General features: G+C 38.8%; 1 protein-coding gene across 1 annotated transcript in view; it reads right to left on the bottom strand.

The window, feature by feature from the left end:
- Positions 1–17,032, bottom strand: part of LOC104274090 (latrophilin-2-like) — a gene marked incomplete at its 3' end in the record, with an annotated part of 83,111 nt that extends 66,079 nt beyond the window's left edge. The window contains exon 1 of the mRNA XM_009869621.1: positions 16,960–17,032. Within this exon, the coding sequence (XP_009867923.1) occupies positions 16,960–17,032 (73 nt within the window). The remainder of the gene's footprint in view (positions 1–16,959) is intronic.
- Between the last annotated feature and the right edge of the window lie 1,352 nt (positions 17,033–18,384).

Genomic DNA, 18,384 nt, shown 5'->3' on the forward strand with positions numbered 1-18,384 from the left:
AATGGCCTCAAGTTGCGTCAGGGTAAGTTTAGATTGGATATTCGGGGGAAGTTCTTTACTGAACGAGTGGTGAGGCACTGGAACAGGCTGCCCAGGGAGGTGGTGGAGTCACCAACCCTGGAGGGGTTTAAAAAAAAAGTAGATCTGGCACTTGAGGCTGTGGTGTAGTGGTTGGGGGTGCTGGGATGAAGGTTGGACTAGATGATCTTCAGAGGTCCCTTCCAACCCCTGACATTCTGTGATTCTGTGACCCGTGCTGCTGCCACGGTTCTAATCAGCTCCAGCCTTCATGAATTAGCCAGACAGTTCTAACTCCAGAATCCGATTGAGATTTAAATTAGAGTTAATTGATTGAAAAAAATTCTTTGAGAAGTTAATTGTTCTCTGAGCTTGCTGAATTGCTGCCTACAAACTCAGAGACAGAAAACAATACAGATTAGGCACATGGAGAAAGTTTAAATTAATTTCAGGGAGCTGGATCCAATTATCATGAATATTTATTTTACTTTAGATTGGCACTAACAGAAACATGCACTGCCAATAGTTTAGATATGCAAAGAGATGAGAAACATCTAATCCATTACATCAAAACCCACACACTGATTTTTAAGGCAGTCTGATTTGCATAGAGTAACTGCACGCTCAGGTATTATTACAGTCTTTTTAGGACTACAGATTCAGGATAGTTTCCCACCTGTAAGATTTAAGAAAAAAAAAAAAAAAAAAAAAAAAAATTTTTTTGACTACCCTTTTAAGAAAAAAAAAAAAAAAAAAAAAAAAAGAGATATTTCTGACTATCCTTTTGGTACTCACAGTGTTTTTAGTCAAAACTGTTCATCTATGAATGTATATTTTATGCAACAGATGCCAGAGGAAATTACTTTACTGTAAGTGAATTAATTTATTTTTAAAATAATGTTTCCTTTAGCATTCTTAGTTTGAGGGGAAAGGATCTGTGAATGCTCATCAGGGTTCCAGCATTTACTCCCTCTGTATTTTAGGGCAAGTAACTTGACCTTTCATTCCATGATTTATTCATTTATAAAATGAAGAAATGTTACTACAAAAGTGCTAGAAGTTAATGGTTCATAAAACCTTCTGAGAACACCGTGCAGTGGAGAGCTGTGCTACTCTCTACTGCCAACCTTCCCAAGCTTTCAAGACACTTTTTTTCTTTTTAAAATTTTCTGTGATTTTTACCTTTTCTTTCCCCCCAAGACCTTTACTTAAAACCAGTGTTTTAAGTTTTAAAGCCAAGACCAAGCTTTAGCAGAGGGGAGATAAAACTCAGTGGATGCACACAGCTGTTTCTCTTCTACTATCAAAATCACATTTTCTTCTCCAGAAACTTGGGCAGAAGCTGGAGAGGCAGGGAGGAGGAACACACCAGCTAACGGGTGAGCGCTGGCTCAAGGTGAGAACGCACGGGAAGGTTTCTGAGCTCCAAGGAGCCGTGGCTCAGCGGGCAGGGTCAGGTCCCCAGGACAGTCCAGCCGATCCCCCTGGGAGCTGCCTCCCCTGAGCCCCTCCAGCACCGCCCAAGGTCAGCACCAGCACCACACGGGAGGAGTAATGGGATGAACACAGCCAAGGCCAGAGTCAAAAGCAACAATGACTAACTCAGCGTAATCTGTGCATGGCAGAAATGTGACCTAAATTTGATTAGCTTTCCTAATCTAAACAAAGGTAGAGATAAACTCATCCCTTTACGAGGAAGCGTTTGGCGGTTAAGTGAGAATTCTTATCACGAGCTATTTTTTTATTTTTTTTTTAGGTTTTTAAAGCATCTAATTCTCCCTGCCTGAAACGGAAACTAGGCGCCTACCACCTTTAGAAATACACCCGTAATTGTCAGCCTTGCCTCACGTATTAACTAGAGTTATTACCTTGATCGGTTTTACTCCTACTCAAAGCAATAACGAAATGGCATTTTTTTCTAGCTGTTGGAACACAACCTCCTTGTTTTCTTGCACAAATATCGCAAGCCAAACAGGTTACAGTAGAGAGGAAGGCAGAGATATGCATGAGCTTGTTTTCACAGAACCATATAAGAATTAAACTGGGAAACAATTTGAGATCCTTTAAAATAGGCTTTGGGATCAATACTGTTGCTTTTTGAATACACCTAAGATCACTGTTTTTGAACACAAATTATCATATGGCAGGAGCTGAATTATCATGTTGACATGAGCTCAGCATTTGAGTACATCCAGAGACGGCAGGAATAATTTTCAAGCCAGTCGATTTGCCAGATTCTCTATAGATTAACTATGTATTAAAACTGGCTTTAATAGGTGCACAATTAGTAACCAAATTTTCTTCATCACAACTCCAAACTCTGCTCTGAGATCTCAATTCAATAAAAAGGCATTGTCATACTTTTTTTTTTTTTGGTTCTTTATGTTTGCTTTGTGGATTTTCTTGGTTTGTATTTTGGGGTGTGGTTTTTTTGGTTGGGGTTTTGTTGTTTGGGGGTTTTTTATTATTAAGAAGTTGCTATGTAATGGCTTCAGAGTGCTAGTAAATATTGTGCAACTACCAATAAAATTATCTTAGCCATACATATATAACCAAGATGATCATGTGAACATCATGAATTTTGGACTGTATAGAATGCCTGAGAATTAAAACCATAACTCTTAGGAGAAGTGTGGAGAAAATTGTAAAGAAACAGATGTTGCTCTTACAGAAAGGTATTTATCTATTCTATAAACAGCATTAAAGAAATCTAAAATGGCATTTGGATGACATCAACATTTCTGAAGTGTCTTTGGATTCATTTTAATAAATATCAGGTAAAGGGAGGCATAATTTAGCTGTCTGAATTACTAGATTATGAATTAAAAGGCTCCTTTTACCATTCTGTACTCAAACCACAGTCATATTAAGCATAAGACTGTAATATGAATTCTTAAAGAATGAGAAAATATTATCAGTTCTGCAAGTGATTAAGTCTAGCCCAAAAAGAACATGTAAGGCAAATGCTTTGGAAAGCTTGCCTTTTTGTATAAATGACAGATCAAAGTGGTATTAGTAAAATTACATAATCCTGTTAAACTGGATCCTGGAAAAGGAGAACAGAAAGGTAATTTAGACTTTACCACTTCCTTAAACCACCACACTCTATTTATTTTAACTTGCAGGTCCTTGCAGAATCCTTACTGGCATGTGTGTACTTTACTTTCTGCTGAAATCACAAGTCAGGACAATCAAGTTTGTTATCAAAAAACTCTTAACGTAAAACACAAGCACACATTTTTCTCGGGCTAAGGAATAGCAGTCTTCTGCTTTTCACACTGACAAATTTTATAAAGACAACAGAATTCTCTCTAATTTGTCTTCCATTCTTCACTGAAGATTTAAAAAAAATACGTAGGTGGATGGAGATCAGAGATTTCTTACATGTTCTGCACACTCTACCACCACCACAGGACCACCTGCAATGCCGCACTGAACAGAGAGGTGTTCTCAGAAACACCTGGGCTAAGCTCTTTGCCCAAGGACCATGTACAGGAGGTAAGAATTAATTAGCAAATGCAACTATTCCTAGCACCCCTCCTTCTACATTAAGTGCAGAGTTGCAGCAGCAAGCTGGCACCTGGTAGAGGGAAATGCTAGATGTGATCATTTCAATTTACACATTCAGCACTACATCCCATATGCTTGTCAATGTGAAAGTGTCAGTGATAACAGAGATACCCTAAGAAAATGCTCTGTTGAAATGCTGACATGAAGTTTTTAATGTATGAAGCAGACCCTCTCCTCTGGACCATCTGTAACTTCTTCCTTTTCTCATGGGGCATGCGTTAGCCATAAAATTTTCTCATTAGAAAAAAAAATAAAAACTAAGTTTGACTTGAAAGAGAAAATTATAAACCCTTAAACGTCCATAAACCAAGTTTATATATCCAAGTATCATTCATATAAACACACTACTTGCTCAGCAAGAACAAAAATCTGCTGAGCAGGGAAAGTTAGCTGCAATTAGATATAACAAAATTTGTAACTGCTGCAAAATTAAAGAAAAGTATCTGGCACAGTGACTTGTATCACTATATAAAGTTAACCAAAGCAGCAAAATAAGACTGTTCCGTTTCCTGACTGTGTTACATTTTTCCATGCCTGTGTTCTGTGCACATCTTAAACTCACAAGTGTTTTTCCAAAAGGTTTTCCGATGATTTCATAACCAGAAATTCTTTAAGTACAACAAAAGTAGGAAGACCACTTTTGTGTGAATAGTGATGAGTTTGCTGACTTAGGTGACCAACTAAGGCTAAGGAAGACAATGCAGAGAAGCTGAATGACTTCCTCTGCACAGCTGAGGTTAGAGCTGGCGTAGATCATCAGAAAAGGAGGATGGAGAGGATGGGGCAACGGATGCAAGCTGAAGCATAGGAGGGTTCCAAAAAACATTAGGAAAAACTTTTTCACTGTGAGGATGACAGAGCACTGGCCCAGGCTGCCCAGAGAGGGTGTGGAGTCTCCCTCTCTGGAGACTTTCAAACCCACCTGGACACATTCCTGTGGGACCTACTCTGGGTGCCCCTGCTCTGGCAGGGGGGTGGACTAGGTGATCTTCTGAGGTCCCTTCCAACCCCCAACATTCTGTGATGGAGGGAGAGAAGCAGGATGACAAAGTTAACAAAGCAATGGTGTTATGCAGAATACTGCTTAAACGATCCAGAAATGGCGTGAGAGACGAAGAAATCTGTTCCACAATAACACACTTCAAAACCTAAAAAACTAACTCTGGATATTAAAGAAGTATTTAATTAAGCAATGAGTCGAGATGTATCTACTGGGACTCAATGACAATGGATAATTAAGACATGTCCACTACATGCAGGCTACTTTGTGCACTTCAGTAGTTTGGCACCTTCCTCTGGAGCTTGTGATACCGACTACCAGTGAAAGAAAAAAAATCTGAACTAGAAAGACAAAGATACAGTGAGGCATTTTCAGTTCCTCTAAAAGCATCTGCAATGTTAAAATCCCTAAAGTGCCTTTGAAAGGTCCAGCTTATCTGGGAAATGAGTCCTCTGTAAAATCTTGTTTCCTTCTTCAGAGCAAAAATCAGATGCAACTCTGACAACTACCTAACCAAACCCTTAAAGAGCCGCCAAGATAGTCTTTATATTTGTACTTTTCAACATTTGCAGACAATCTGGGATATCCTTCACCACCTTCATAACTCAATCAAGGAGATTCAGGCTCTAGATACCATGACTTCAGATGACAGTCCCACAAAGTAGCATTAATCACGGTAAGAATCAAACCGATACTAGATCATAACAAGGAATGACACATTTTAGATCTGGCTTCCCTCCTGAAAATAAAATGCCCATTCATCTGGCACAGTGCTTTCCCAAGCTCCAGTGGATACACAGACCTCACAATTCCTTTCTTTGAAGAGCTCTTTCCTCTCCCCTTAGCCAATACCCAGATGACATAGTTAAGGGATGTGACAGGGAGAAACATCTTCCTAAAAGCAAGACTGTCTCCTGCCGGTCCTGCTCCCTGCATCACAGAATCACAGAATGTTCGGGGTTGAAAGGGACCTCTGAAGATCCTCTAGTCCAACCTTCATCCCAGCACACCCAACCACTACACCACAGCCTCAAGTGCTAGATCTACTTTTTTTTTAGACACCTCCAGGGTTGGGGACTCCACCACCTCCCTGGGCAGCCTGTTCCAGTGCCTCACCACTCGTTCAGGAAAGAACTTCCTCCGAATATCCAATCTAAACTTACCCTGATGCAACTTGAGGCCATTTCCCCTTGTCCTGTCGTTAGTAATTAGAGAGAAGAGACCAGCACCAGCCTCACTCCAGCCTCCTTTTAGGTAGTTGTAGAGGGCAAGAAGGTCTCTCAGTCCACCTCTGGGCCATCACAGGGGTGCCAGAGTCAGCACGAGGCAGCTGATGGGGTGACGGAGCAGGACTCGACGCTCCCTGTCACCGTCGGATGAAAATGCTGCAGCTCAGCGTTACGTGGCTCGCCCCACGGATGCGCGTGTCCCCAGAAGCTCAGCTGTGCCCCACCTCAGCGGCGTCGGCTCCCAGGACGGGCGCAGACGTCCTCCTCCTGCCCAGGTGCATGGAGGGCACGCACAGCCTTGCCCTTGACGGTCTTCCAAAGGCACGCTGCCTACTGCAAACATCTCCGATAATTAAATCTTAATGCTTTCACTCTGGAAAGCAAACACCTGACATGGAGAAGCTGTGCACATCTCCCCATGCTCCAGAGCCTTTCCTAAATAACTTGTCAGCAGTACTAATTGAAAGTGTGTCGTGCTAATATGTTAATAGCAGACATATGATCAAAATCACATATTTTTCACAGAAATTTTGAATTAGTCGAGGGGGAGGGAAGAGATGCATGTGGATCTGTTATTGTGTGTATCAAACTATTTATTTGGGATCTAATTTAGAAATTACGGTTACACATTCTAACCATATGTTTCATAAGTGGGTTTCTTCTTTCTCCCTTTAAAGAGCATCGAAGCCTCACACTGACCTCATTAGAGGTACTTCAAGTTCTGATCTCCTAAACACAACAAACACAGAAAACAAACACAGTGCTTCTCTTAAAAACCTCTGACTGTAAGGTCTAGGTGTATGTTCAAATGACATGGGAAAACCTGACAGGTCCAAAAACAGATTTAACAGTTTAGGTTGCAGACATGCTGTGGCGTTGTCTGTTCTCCTGAGTCAGGAGAATAAGCATTCTTGTAACCTTCAATACTTTGGTTGAGGAAGTCAAAAAAGGTGAGCATGAAAAAAACAGAGAAAAACAAAAATAAGCATTCTAAGTTTAGGAATGTTAGTCTAACATTATCAAAAAGAGACAGCAACCTCTGCTGCAGGTCTCACTTGCGAGGCATGACTTATAAATGCTCAAAGAATAGAAAAGAAATTTTAGCAGAGCATATGTGCACATATTTAAAAAAAATGTATTAAAAACACCTATGCAAACTAGTTCCCAATCAAGGGTATACATTTATGCAAGTAATACAAATGGAAATCGATTCCAGACCCTTTTATTCCAATACCTCCTTCACCCCTAATTCCCGCAGGTTATCTTAAGGATGTACCATAACCGAGAATTATTTTCATGTAATAGCAATGTTAGATAAAAAGTATATTGGAGATGTGAGCTGTATGTCTAAAAATGCTTTCATGTGTAAAAAATGAGATATCATGCAGTAAACACAGCATGTTTTGCCTATTTAAATGGTTAACTAGCATAAATATATATATAAAAAGAAATTAAGAACTACATTTTTCATTAACAAGCTTTTAGGAAAAGTCACCTCATGAAGAGCAAACTGAAGTACCACCAAAAAGAGAATTTTTATTGATAGATCTGTTGTTAATACTCATAAGAATCACTTCCTTAAGAGCAGTCAGCAAATGCCACATTATCAGAAAACAAACCTATTGCACAAAAAAAATAAATCTCAAAATCTTCAATAATGAGCTTTTCTCGTGTTATTTCTTCAGAGTGTCAGTGGAAACAATTCACTGGGCCTTATCAGACAAGAGTTTCCATTTTCTATCATTCCATTGTAACCTGCCTAATCAGTTGAACAAAAGTACTTTCTGTAAAAAGACAACTTTAGTTGCCTTAGTTACAAATCCCCGCAGGATTGTATAATTGAAATCTACTCACGTAAGTTAGGCATAATTAGGACCCCAAATTAAGCCAAACACAAAGTTAATTCAAACAGTCAGCTGCTGTCATTTAAATGGTTACAGAGTTTTATTATTGCTTAACACCTTCGAATGCTTTTAAATGCAACTTCTTCCACCCACGTACTTTGTTACTATCTGATCCCCTACTCCAAATGGAAATATGATCAAGAGAATAAATTCTGGTCAAGGTCACAATCATTTATACCTTGGTGTTTTATTTAGTCAGATTTTTCCCTATCATTGTCACTAGATTGGTTTGTAATTTATTTTTTTGAAAAATCAGCAAAATCAGCAAAATCTGAAGTAACGAATAAACCCAAGAGCTAGAGCTACGTTATACGTTATAGCTGGAGTTGTTGCCAAGACTGAGTTAGGGCTCTGCTGATTTAACAGAGTAAAATTCAAAATAATTTACACAGTAACTTAATTGTTATAGTGTGATGTACAGTACGTACAAGAAAATAATTGTTATATTACTGGATTACAGTGTAAGCACTGTAAAGAAAACACTGGTGGTTGGATGCATTTCTTCCCTGTTTCTCTGTCGGCACTCTGTTACACTGCAGGACAAAACACTGTTTATTATAAATCCTTCGAGACAATTTCCATATGGATGACTTCCAGACTTTTGTATCCTGATTTCTTAAAAATGTATTTGCACAGATGCTTTTTATATATATAAAGATATACATACATATCTTTACACTAGTGGAAAGATATACAAGATTTAAAGTGTTTTACTATTGAGCAGGATTTGAATTGGAGGCCTAAAACAAACAGTTTATGCATGATAGGCTGTGCTGATATATTTAGGGGTTTTTCCAGCTGCTACATTAATACATGAAGTGATGTTTTGTGGACTCTATCCATCTTCACGGATAATAATCCACATCACAAAACACCCGTTTGCCCTCTAGTACTTTCCGTGCTTCACTCTTCACGCATGCCAGCCTCATCTGTTGCAAATTAAATGATGCAAAAGTATAAGCAGCAAACTGTCCGTTTGTGATTGCTAAAAGCATATTTACCTTAAGCCACTAAAAAGCATGATCAAATCTAAGCCACAGACCCATATTTTTCCAATAGACTTTCAATAGTAAATGTTAACAACGGCACAGAATAAATTCCAACTTTAAGAATAAAGTAATGTTTTATACTTTTTTTTTTTTTAAAAAAAAAAAAAAGACAAAATATTAAGGGCAACTCACAACCCAAAGTTAAAGAACCAGGGCAGCTCAACAGAAAGACAGAAAGAAACAGGAGAAATTAATATGAAATACTGTAAAAGGAAGATCAAGTCACATATACACAGTCGAACAGGATCAGCAGTGAACAAGTAAATCCAACAGAAACTTTCTAAGAAAATCATTAAAACATAAGTGATGTGAAATACCGCTGAAGTCTTTAAAAACGCAAACATTTCTCATTGCCTTTCCAACTAAAATTGCAGCAGATACAAGAACCTAGTCTCAGTGTCAACTTCCTCTCAGGTTTCCTGCATGAATTACTGAATTCAAATTTAGCAGGAAAATTGCTCAAACAGCACCTTGCATTAATTGTACTTTCTGCTGGAACCGAACAAAACCACCAAACTCCTGAGAGAGACATCCAAACCCCTGACAAGAGAGAACACAAAAGCCAGCTCTCCCTTCGTCATAAAGTTCCCTCATAAAACTTGCCGAGTGCTGTATCCAACAACCGAAAGTTGTGTGGTCCCCCTGGGTTTTCTCACATGTATGTGTTGCTCAGGCAACCGATAAAAGGGAAAAAAAAAATTATTTTGCTTCCCAACTGGTCTCCCCCACACGTATTTTACACACCCAGAAAACATCAGTGGTTATTATATCAGTATAAATCAGGAAAACAAAAAGGATGAAACGTTCCCAACCACCTAGACAGGTTCAAGCTCGGGAGGAACAACCTGGGAATCTGCCCAACCACTGCCAGGACACTCCCATAGGTTTAACCAGGTTGCCTTCATGTCACTGGGACACAGACGAAAGAAGGACCCACAAACCAAGCTCACATTTGTACAGCTCTACTTCTTTATACTTCAGAAGAAAGCCAGTGGAGCACTTCAAGACTCCTTCTGGAAGGGCAGACATTTGGGACACTTTCAAGCAAAAGGATTTTTCCAGCTCCTATCTATTAGGAAGAATTGCATTTTTAATTTATCATCCAGTTCTTCGGATCTGAGGTATGGCTCACTCACTGAATTACCCATACCAAATCCATTCTGTGTTAGTGGTATAAAATATTTAGTATTCCTGGGGAAAAAAACAGTGAACAATATTGGAAAAATATCCAGAGTTCACGTGCTTCATTTGAAATGTCAAGCTGAACAAACCACCAATGGATAAAGTAGTACTATCCACAGAAATGAGTAAAACTGGCACTGGCCCAGCTATGACAGAATGAATTTTTATCAAACGTGAAGTGATTAGAAAAAAAAAAAATGCAGTGTCATTCACCCAACACAGACACTTAACATGTACCATGTAAAACTGAAAGTGTAAGAAAATTATGAAGCTTTACTATGTATGTGTGTGTTTTACTGCCTTATTTTCCTTTCTTTTGATTTGATGCTTGGACAGCGTATAATACAACAAAGTACTGCTCTAGAGCCATATTATCTAAGTACACAGTCGTATGATAAACAAAAAAAATAATCATCAGAGAGAGCAACTACAAATATCCTTCTAACTAACCAACGTCGGTGAGTAAATATGACATTAGTTAACCACTGTAAAAGGCCAGATAATTTTTAAATGTCTCTTCCATGGAAGTTACTGTATAAATATACACAAATGCATAACGTCGTCTTGGGAATTCCTATGCTAGTAAGTGCATTTATGGCGAGAGTATAGATGGACAACAAGCCAAGAAATTCTCCCTATGAATGGTTTTATCTCATCTTCCTTACATACCACAACCTGGAGCGCTATCACAAACATGGAAGCAGGCAGATACGCAAAATATATTAGAGCTGTTCACATAAGTCCTTTTTCTGTAGCGAGTTGATTCTGCATACACTTGCTGCTATTAAGAAATCCATACAACACACAATTAGCACAAAATATATTACTTTTCTGTACCGTTTACTCACAGTGGTACACCATGAACATCAATGGCTCTACTTGAAAGTATAAACCGCATTATGTGCTTGTAGAACTTGGCAATCTAAAATCATTTTACTTTATGATAATTTTTATAATCTGATCATAAGGACACTAAATGTAATAAGAAAGCCAGTGCTGAGGAATTCACTGATAGCAGATGCTTCAGGCAATTATACTTCCATTTTACACTATGACCTAAAAGTGCAATATAAAGACAGACAATGTTGTTAAAGCTATATAAGAAAACCTTATTACTATGACAAACAGTATTCTTCCACTTGACTGAAAACAGAAAAAAAATAATTAAGCACTCTTAAAAAACAACTGTTAAGAAATATTTTTTTTCCTTTTTCCATATTTAGCAATGGAATACTAATGAAGTCTATTTTTTTTTTAAAGACGTGTGTCCAAATTCTGCTACTGTGTTCCTGGAATGGTACCTTACCGTAATAAAATAACCTAAAATATAACCAGATTTGTATTTAATGAAAGAAAAGCCACTAAGGCACCAGCATCAGTGCAGGTGAGCTGCAGGTTAAGTCAGTCCCCTCGCGCTGCAGTGGTCACACACACGGCTTCTCTCACCCACCACGACCCACCAAGGTTACAGCCAAGAAAGATGGTGAACTCGAGTAAGAGCTCAGAGGGCTCTGAAAACGTAACATCTGCCCTTCGCACACCACGCTGCATCTCTACAGTTTTACACATCACAGGGTTCTACTCCTCTTTTGAATACAGAGCTTAGGAAGATGAAAAATCTGCCTTCATATAGAAGAATGCTCTTAAGTAACTGAAGAAGACAGCATATCAAAATAGCAATACTGTAATTAATCTCATAGTAATTACACATTTACACGTGTTTCTTTGCCTCAATTATAAGACCCTTTCATTAACATTTCCTACCAAATTCCCACATAAATGTTAGTACAGTATTTAAAATGGTTCTTCATGCATTTTTCTACCTGGTTCTTCTATATTTTAAAATAGTGGTGGTTTTGCTTTGGTTTCGAAAACGCAGTGTTCCAGCACAGGATCCTGCAGACCTCACTGCTCAGGGAATATGTAAAAGGCTCTTCAGTGCCAGCACGTTCAAACAATCTCTGGCTTTTCCAGCCAGTCTGTCAGCCTGTGTTATCTGGGAACGCACTGGAAAAGTTTAACAGACACTCTTCTTTAAGAAGTTGTTTGGTCTCACTGTTTAGATCAATTTCCTTTTTAGAAGATACACTGGGCCCACAACACACCTCCCTCAAAAAAAGGGAAAAAGAGATGTTCAAGAGACACATGCAGGCAAATATCCCAGTGAAAAATGGCACGCCCTTCCGGGAAGGAAAACAGGACTCGGTGCAGCAGTGGCCTTCTGCAGAAATCCAACTGCTCCCTTCACACAGATATTTTCTTCTACATAATCTGCATTAACCAATTAAGAGAAAATATTTGCTAAAAGCATAAAACACATTAGGTAGACGTGACAAAAATGAAGGTGGCATTGAAAGGCTTATTCGAGTTATTACAGTGGGCTTATTGGAGCCCACCTCCACAGGGTGGGCAATAACCGCCTGGCCGTAGCAGGCTTACGGGGGCTAAACCAAAGAGCTGCCTGTATTAGCTGTGTGCTTCGCTGAGCTCTCACGGTGATCAATTCCCTGGCTAGAAATTAAATAACTGCTCCTATTTGCTCTTGCGTGACTCCATAACGGGTTTCACCCCTTGCAGAACTTAAATCTGCTAATTAACAAAAGCTGGATTTTTTTCTCAAGTCCAGGATACAAGATTTTCATTTTTATCCTTGGCAAAATCCTACTAATATTTCCTAGTAAATGTGTAGGAAAACCAGCACGTTTTACAGTTTGTCGAGTAGCTGTGCCATATGCCTTTGACACTCTGAGTGTCTTGACAGGCGGCTGAAGATCTGAAGCAGTACGCTAAAATAGCAAATACCTTTGTAAGGGCTCAATGTACATTATCTGTGTTTAGTACGTATTTCTTCAGTAAAAGCATCAACATTGAATATACACTTAAAACTGCTTCCAATTTTACACTCAGCTCCTTGGCTAGCATAAGGGGAATTTACAGAAATGTGTATTTCTTAGTGTAATGTTAATTAAAATATACATTCATAGGCAAAGATAGCCTGCATTTAAAAACAAAAACAAACATTACTGCCTTTTAGGAAAACAGAATTAAAGAGATAAGGAAAGCATGATGCTTCTTCTTTGGACAAAGTGTATATATTGATAATAAAATGAATTAAAACTGTATTGAACCTTGATTAAAATAAAACAGAAGCAAAGAAAATTATTTCAGTGCTTCCCAAGCACTTGTGCTTCTCAAGCAAAAGAAGAGAATAAAAACAAAAGGCATCAAAAGGCCAGCTGAAAAAGGTGGACTTGTAAGCAAAATAAAGCTTAAAATACCAAAACGTGCAGTCCTTTTAAAAACCAATTTTAATCAGAATGTTTAGCTCTGACATCTTTTTTTTTTCATATGCATATTAGTGTATCTGTCTTAACTTGCTTGAAGAGAAACCAATAATATGCATAATAAGCTTTTTACTCTGCTTTGCTATGGAAACAAGGCATGTGTGATCTCACTCTCTTACTTTCTGTATTTTCTCAGATCATTTTTAACTTGCTGGATGATTTCACCTAATTAGGAAGGGAAGAAAAAAAAATAAAGAGAAAAAAGAGGTGGTGTTGAAAATAATTCATTTCCAAGGGTTTGGAGGAAACGGGTAAGTAAAGGCTCGGGACTGACAGGAGCACGAACCCGCTCCTTCCGTGAGACCAGAAGAGCCGGATGGCGCGGAACCGGGACCGACTCGGGGATCGACTCGGGCACAGGCGCAGTGGGAGCTCCCGCGCCCCCAGCATCAGCCCCGGTACGAGGCCGGTCTTATAGAGCCGCCCGCCCAGCTCCTCTTCAGGCTCCTCTCCAAGGTAGCTCTTTCAGTCCGTCTTTTGTAATAAAACTGCGGTTTTAAAAATACACAGAGTAGAATATGCTAAAGAATGGGGCAAAAAAATACCTTTGAAAATGACATTAATACTCAAGCTCATGACTTTGCCGTTTCATTCTTATTTGCTGTCTCTCATCTTTTCCTCGTGTAGGGCTGCAGTGCTTGCTGTTGATGGTGCTAACAATGCTTTTCGAGCCTCTTCACAACAATCCTGACCTGTCGTTGATCAGTGCACCAGCCGTGGGTATAATAACCTGGTGAGGGTTTCCCCTCCAGCACCTGTCTGTTCCAAGTTCATTTTACCTGAAGGAACCGACTGCTTCAAAAGCAGCCCCACCTGACCTGTGCTAACCAGGACAAACCAAGCAAAACCAAGACCTTGTTAACTGAAGATACGACTCCTATTTGGATAGGTGACATTAAAATCAAATTGCAGCCCTTGTACAACTGTGCCTGCTTGGTAATTCCCTACTGAGTTCAAGTTAAGGCACTGAGCGAGTAATGAAGTCTTTATCTTGATTAGAAAATGTTTCATTATATGAACAAATGAACGACTTGTCCATACCCAGCATTTTTTTTTTTTTCCACCCTCTCTCTTTCTCTCTCTCTCCAACTGTAAAGAAACACTAAAACACAACAGCAGGGACTACAGCCAGGTTTCACATCCCCCATCTCCATATATATTAAGATTTCTATTAAAAAAAAAAAGTTCCAAGTGAGGGAAATAAAGATTTTCTTATTTCCAGCAAAAGTTAGATGCTCTTATTTTAACCTTTGTTCATGTTCATACTTCCAGGCATGAAGTGCTACTAAAGCACGTTACACTTGGCATCTCTTATTACTGAAGCAGAAGGCAATGTAATCTTGTGAGAAAGTGTAATAATGCGGTATTCATTTTGCTTCTGTGGCTGGAAGCCAACTCTATATTAATATTCACTTCCAGTATACAGAGCCACAATATTTCATTTATTTTAAGAATTTACAATTAATTTGGTATGATTCTGTTATCTGCTCCCAATTTCCTTCCCTGTTTCTTATAGCTGAAAAAGCAGCTCTTGTATAGATTTTTAAAAAGTAAATTCACAGCTGAAGCATCAAAAGATTGCTACTGGCTACTAAAAGCAAGAAAAACAGGGACAGAACAAAATGAACTTGAAATATTACAGATGACAATGAAAATCAGCTTTCTGCAAATGGCAAAAATTCAATCTGCAGAAGTTCTCAGTTGACTTTTTCCTTTCCAAACTCAGCAGATAAAACTCTTTGCAGCACGTTGTTCGCTATAGTGGCCAAACCAGAGAAAGCTGTTTGTCTGCTTTTCCTTTGTTTTCAAATGTTTTCCACCACTACATAACATTAAACTGCAAGTATGTGAATCTTTGTAAAAATGTACTAAGTATAGGGATTTGAAACAATTACAATAATAAAATCCTTAATATTTTTAAACTTTAGGGAAAAAAAACCAAACCATAAATAGATGCCTCTACTTCATACACCTTTAGTTTCAACTACTGCAACTACTTCTGCAATGTAAGTGCATTCATAATTAACACAAGTCATCACCTAACCAGCCAGACGTAAGATTTGTAATTCCATTCTCCTTATACACATTTACCTTCCTTACCTGGGAAAGAAGCTGAAAAGCATTTTACCTTCCAGCTGCTGGCACTTACTTTCCTATGAAAGTGCCATTGTACTCAAGTCCCCAGACTCGACAGCCACCAAGAGAGCGGTCAGTGCGGCAGCTACCAAACCAGAAATCCCCCCAGCGATGGAACAGCCGAGATCTCCAGCACGCCGTGAGAAACGGCAGTTTGCTAATACAGCCTGGCAATATTTAAGAAGAAAGACGGGAGGGAGGGGAACCTGACTGTGAAAGCTATTTCAGTGAAATGGGACTTCCCCCAGCTCTGGAAGCTCCACGAAGCCACCCTCCCCTGATGGATGTGTATGTTCACACTTAGGCACGAACCACCTACTTCAGCAAAGCTTGTCTGTCAGTACAGCGCAAGATCCGAGGTGTGCGAGTCTCGAATAAATGTTTAAGTATTATGCAGTGGACATGGAAGACCATATACAGTATTTAAATTTTTAATCTTGAGGTCTGTCATTTTTGGGGACTAGATCCTCCTTGTTGGACAGACAGACAGACAGATAGGTAGATCTGGGAAAGAAGAAAGGGGGAAGCAGAGCAGCTTTTGTGAATTATCTCTGAAAATTTAGCCTTCACATTCAAAGAATTTTGACAGGGTAAGGTACGTATCTTCCTTACAAAAATGGTGAGATCACACCACAGATGCACCAAGGAAGCCTATGTATTATATACCAATTCCTGAATAATGTAATAAGGCACGGAGGTGCTAGTTTATTACTAAACCAGTCTTTTCACCTCTGATCTAGTCAATCCAAATGATCACACCCAGAAATAGCCTCAAGTTCTACACAAATATTTATAACTAAAAATTCATAAACCATGCTTTCCTGATCATTCATTTGTGCTTCTATGTCTACCAAAAGGGCCACGAGAACAGCTGGAGACACAGACTAACCAGATAAAATAGAATTTATGAAAAAAGATACAAATTTTCTTAAAAGCTTTTTATTTCTTCACTTCTTTAAGATTTTAAACACCACATTTGATAGCAGCGAAGCATTTTTCCCTTTTCAAAAAAAAAGCAAAAATATTTTTAAGTAGATGCTATTTCTGTATGCACTTGGAATTTTATTTCCTGAAATTTAACTTGCGTAATTCTAATCTTAATGAAGTGTCATTTTATTTTCAGCCAGCCAAATTAGAAAAATTAAAATAGGTATTCCAATTGCACCGTTTAGTTGTTTTATATCATGTTTACCATATCTACACATTGCTTCTAAACGGTTGTACAATGAGAACAGAAAAAAAGACGAATAAATAGGAAGAGAACAAAAATAAGGCCACTATGAACCAAGGATATTAATACTGTCCCTTCAGTTGCCTGCACACTACGTGTCAGTTTCAACACACCAAAACATGTATTTCCCTTTTTAATTAAAAAAGATAATTTGAATCTTATAAATTCCACCTGGAACACACTACAGGTACTTTTACTTCGACATCCTAAATCTTCAAATCATCTAACGGGAACTAATTGTACAGAGCGTTTACCTCATCTGCAAACTCCAGCAAAAAAAGTGAACTGAAGCTTACCTTCGGTACACTGCAGGAAGCTAATAATGAGCAGAAACCAAAAACTTCGCATTCTGCAGCCAGAAGACACCATTATTGATCCCTGTAAGAGTTTTCTTTGTATTCCTTAATGAATCCAGTTATAAAAGCCCAGCATCATCGAAACCAGTGTTCTGCACTATTCATCTTCATACCTGGAAAAACAGAGGATTTGGAAGAAAAGGAAAAAAAAAAATCCATCAATAGCTGAACATCAATAATTTGGAATACCAAATTTTACTTGGCATGAAGACAGAAATTTTTAAGAAAACCTGACAGTACACCTGTACCGTAGCTGGGAATTTGGCAGGTTTGTGGGATGTAATCTCTCAAGGTCAGCGACCATTAAACACAATGCCAAATAACAATACATGTTAAAGGCGAAAGTATGGAAGTTATTGATGTACGTGCACTAAGGCATATATAAATTACAAAAAAAAAAGAGAATGTTTTCTCTGAATATAAGAATTGCGATTTGCAGATGACGAGGCCAAGCTTTTCCTACTTCTCAAATGTGACACAACCTGCATTTCTGTATCTCAAAGAACAACAATAAAATTAAATCTAGGGCACTGCCAGATTTCTTAGCAAGTCGAAACGCAGAGTAGCCGGGAAGAATGAAGCAACATTGCTCAACAGAAAGGCTCTGCAGGTCTCCTCCCTGCCACAGCTCCGGCGTTCCTCTCCTGCTACACAACGGTTGCTTCCCTTGTATGAGAAACAGCAACAGCAACTTTGCCAGCAAAATATTGTTTGCTGAGAAAGCCTCCTCATATAACTCTACAGTTGGCCCTACTTCCAACCAATAAACACCTTCTGATAAAAGGGAATAAACCTAAGAGATTACACTCTCCTGTCCTTAGCCTCTGATAAGTTTTGTCTCTGACGGAGAAACACAAACGGAACTGCTCCTGTAAATGATATACCAAAGAAAGAATTCTTAAAGCTATCATTTGCATTTGAAAAATATAATTACAGTGGTAGAGTGCAGTAGCTGCGATAGAAGATTTGACAGCAGAGTGCTCCCTTTCGCTAATGACTTCGTGCTCTCACCAGCCATCTGAATAACGACTACATCCTCTGCCATATCTCACTGTATGAAGCCACATCATGCTTCAGTCCTGACTATTACAGTGAGGGAAGCCAGAGAAAAATTAACATCCATATAAGAACAAATTATTTTTAGCTACAAAGCTGGCTCTATACATTACAGACATGTGAAACAACTCTGGAAGAGTCACTGCGACGATTAGAGATCCGAAGAGCTACACAGGCTTGGTCTCTCCAAGACCAAGGGACAGGACTGCGTGGATGGATTTCTGAGATATCTGAAACTGCTGTTTAGTTTCAGATATCTCAGAAATATATTTTTTACTTTTTGTTACTTTAAAAAGTAACATAGTTTAA

Source organism: Apaloderma vittatum, unplaced genomic scaffold (assembly GCF_000703405.1).
Source record: "Apaloderma vittatum isolate BGI_N311 unplaced genomic scaffold, ASM70340v1 scaffold8510, whole genome shotgun sequence".
In the NCBI taxonomy this organism is placed as follows: domain Eukaryota; kingdom Metazoa; phylum Chordata; class Aves; order Trogoniformes; family Trogonidae; genus Apaloderma; species Apaloderma vittatum.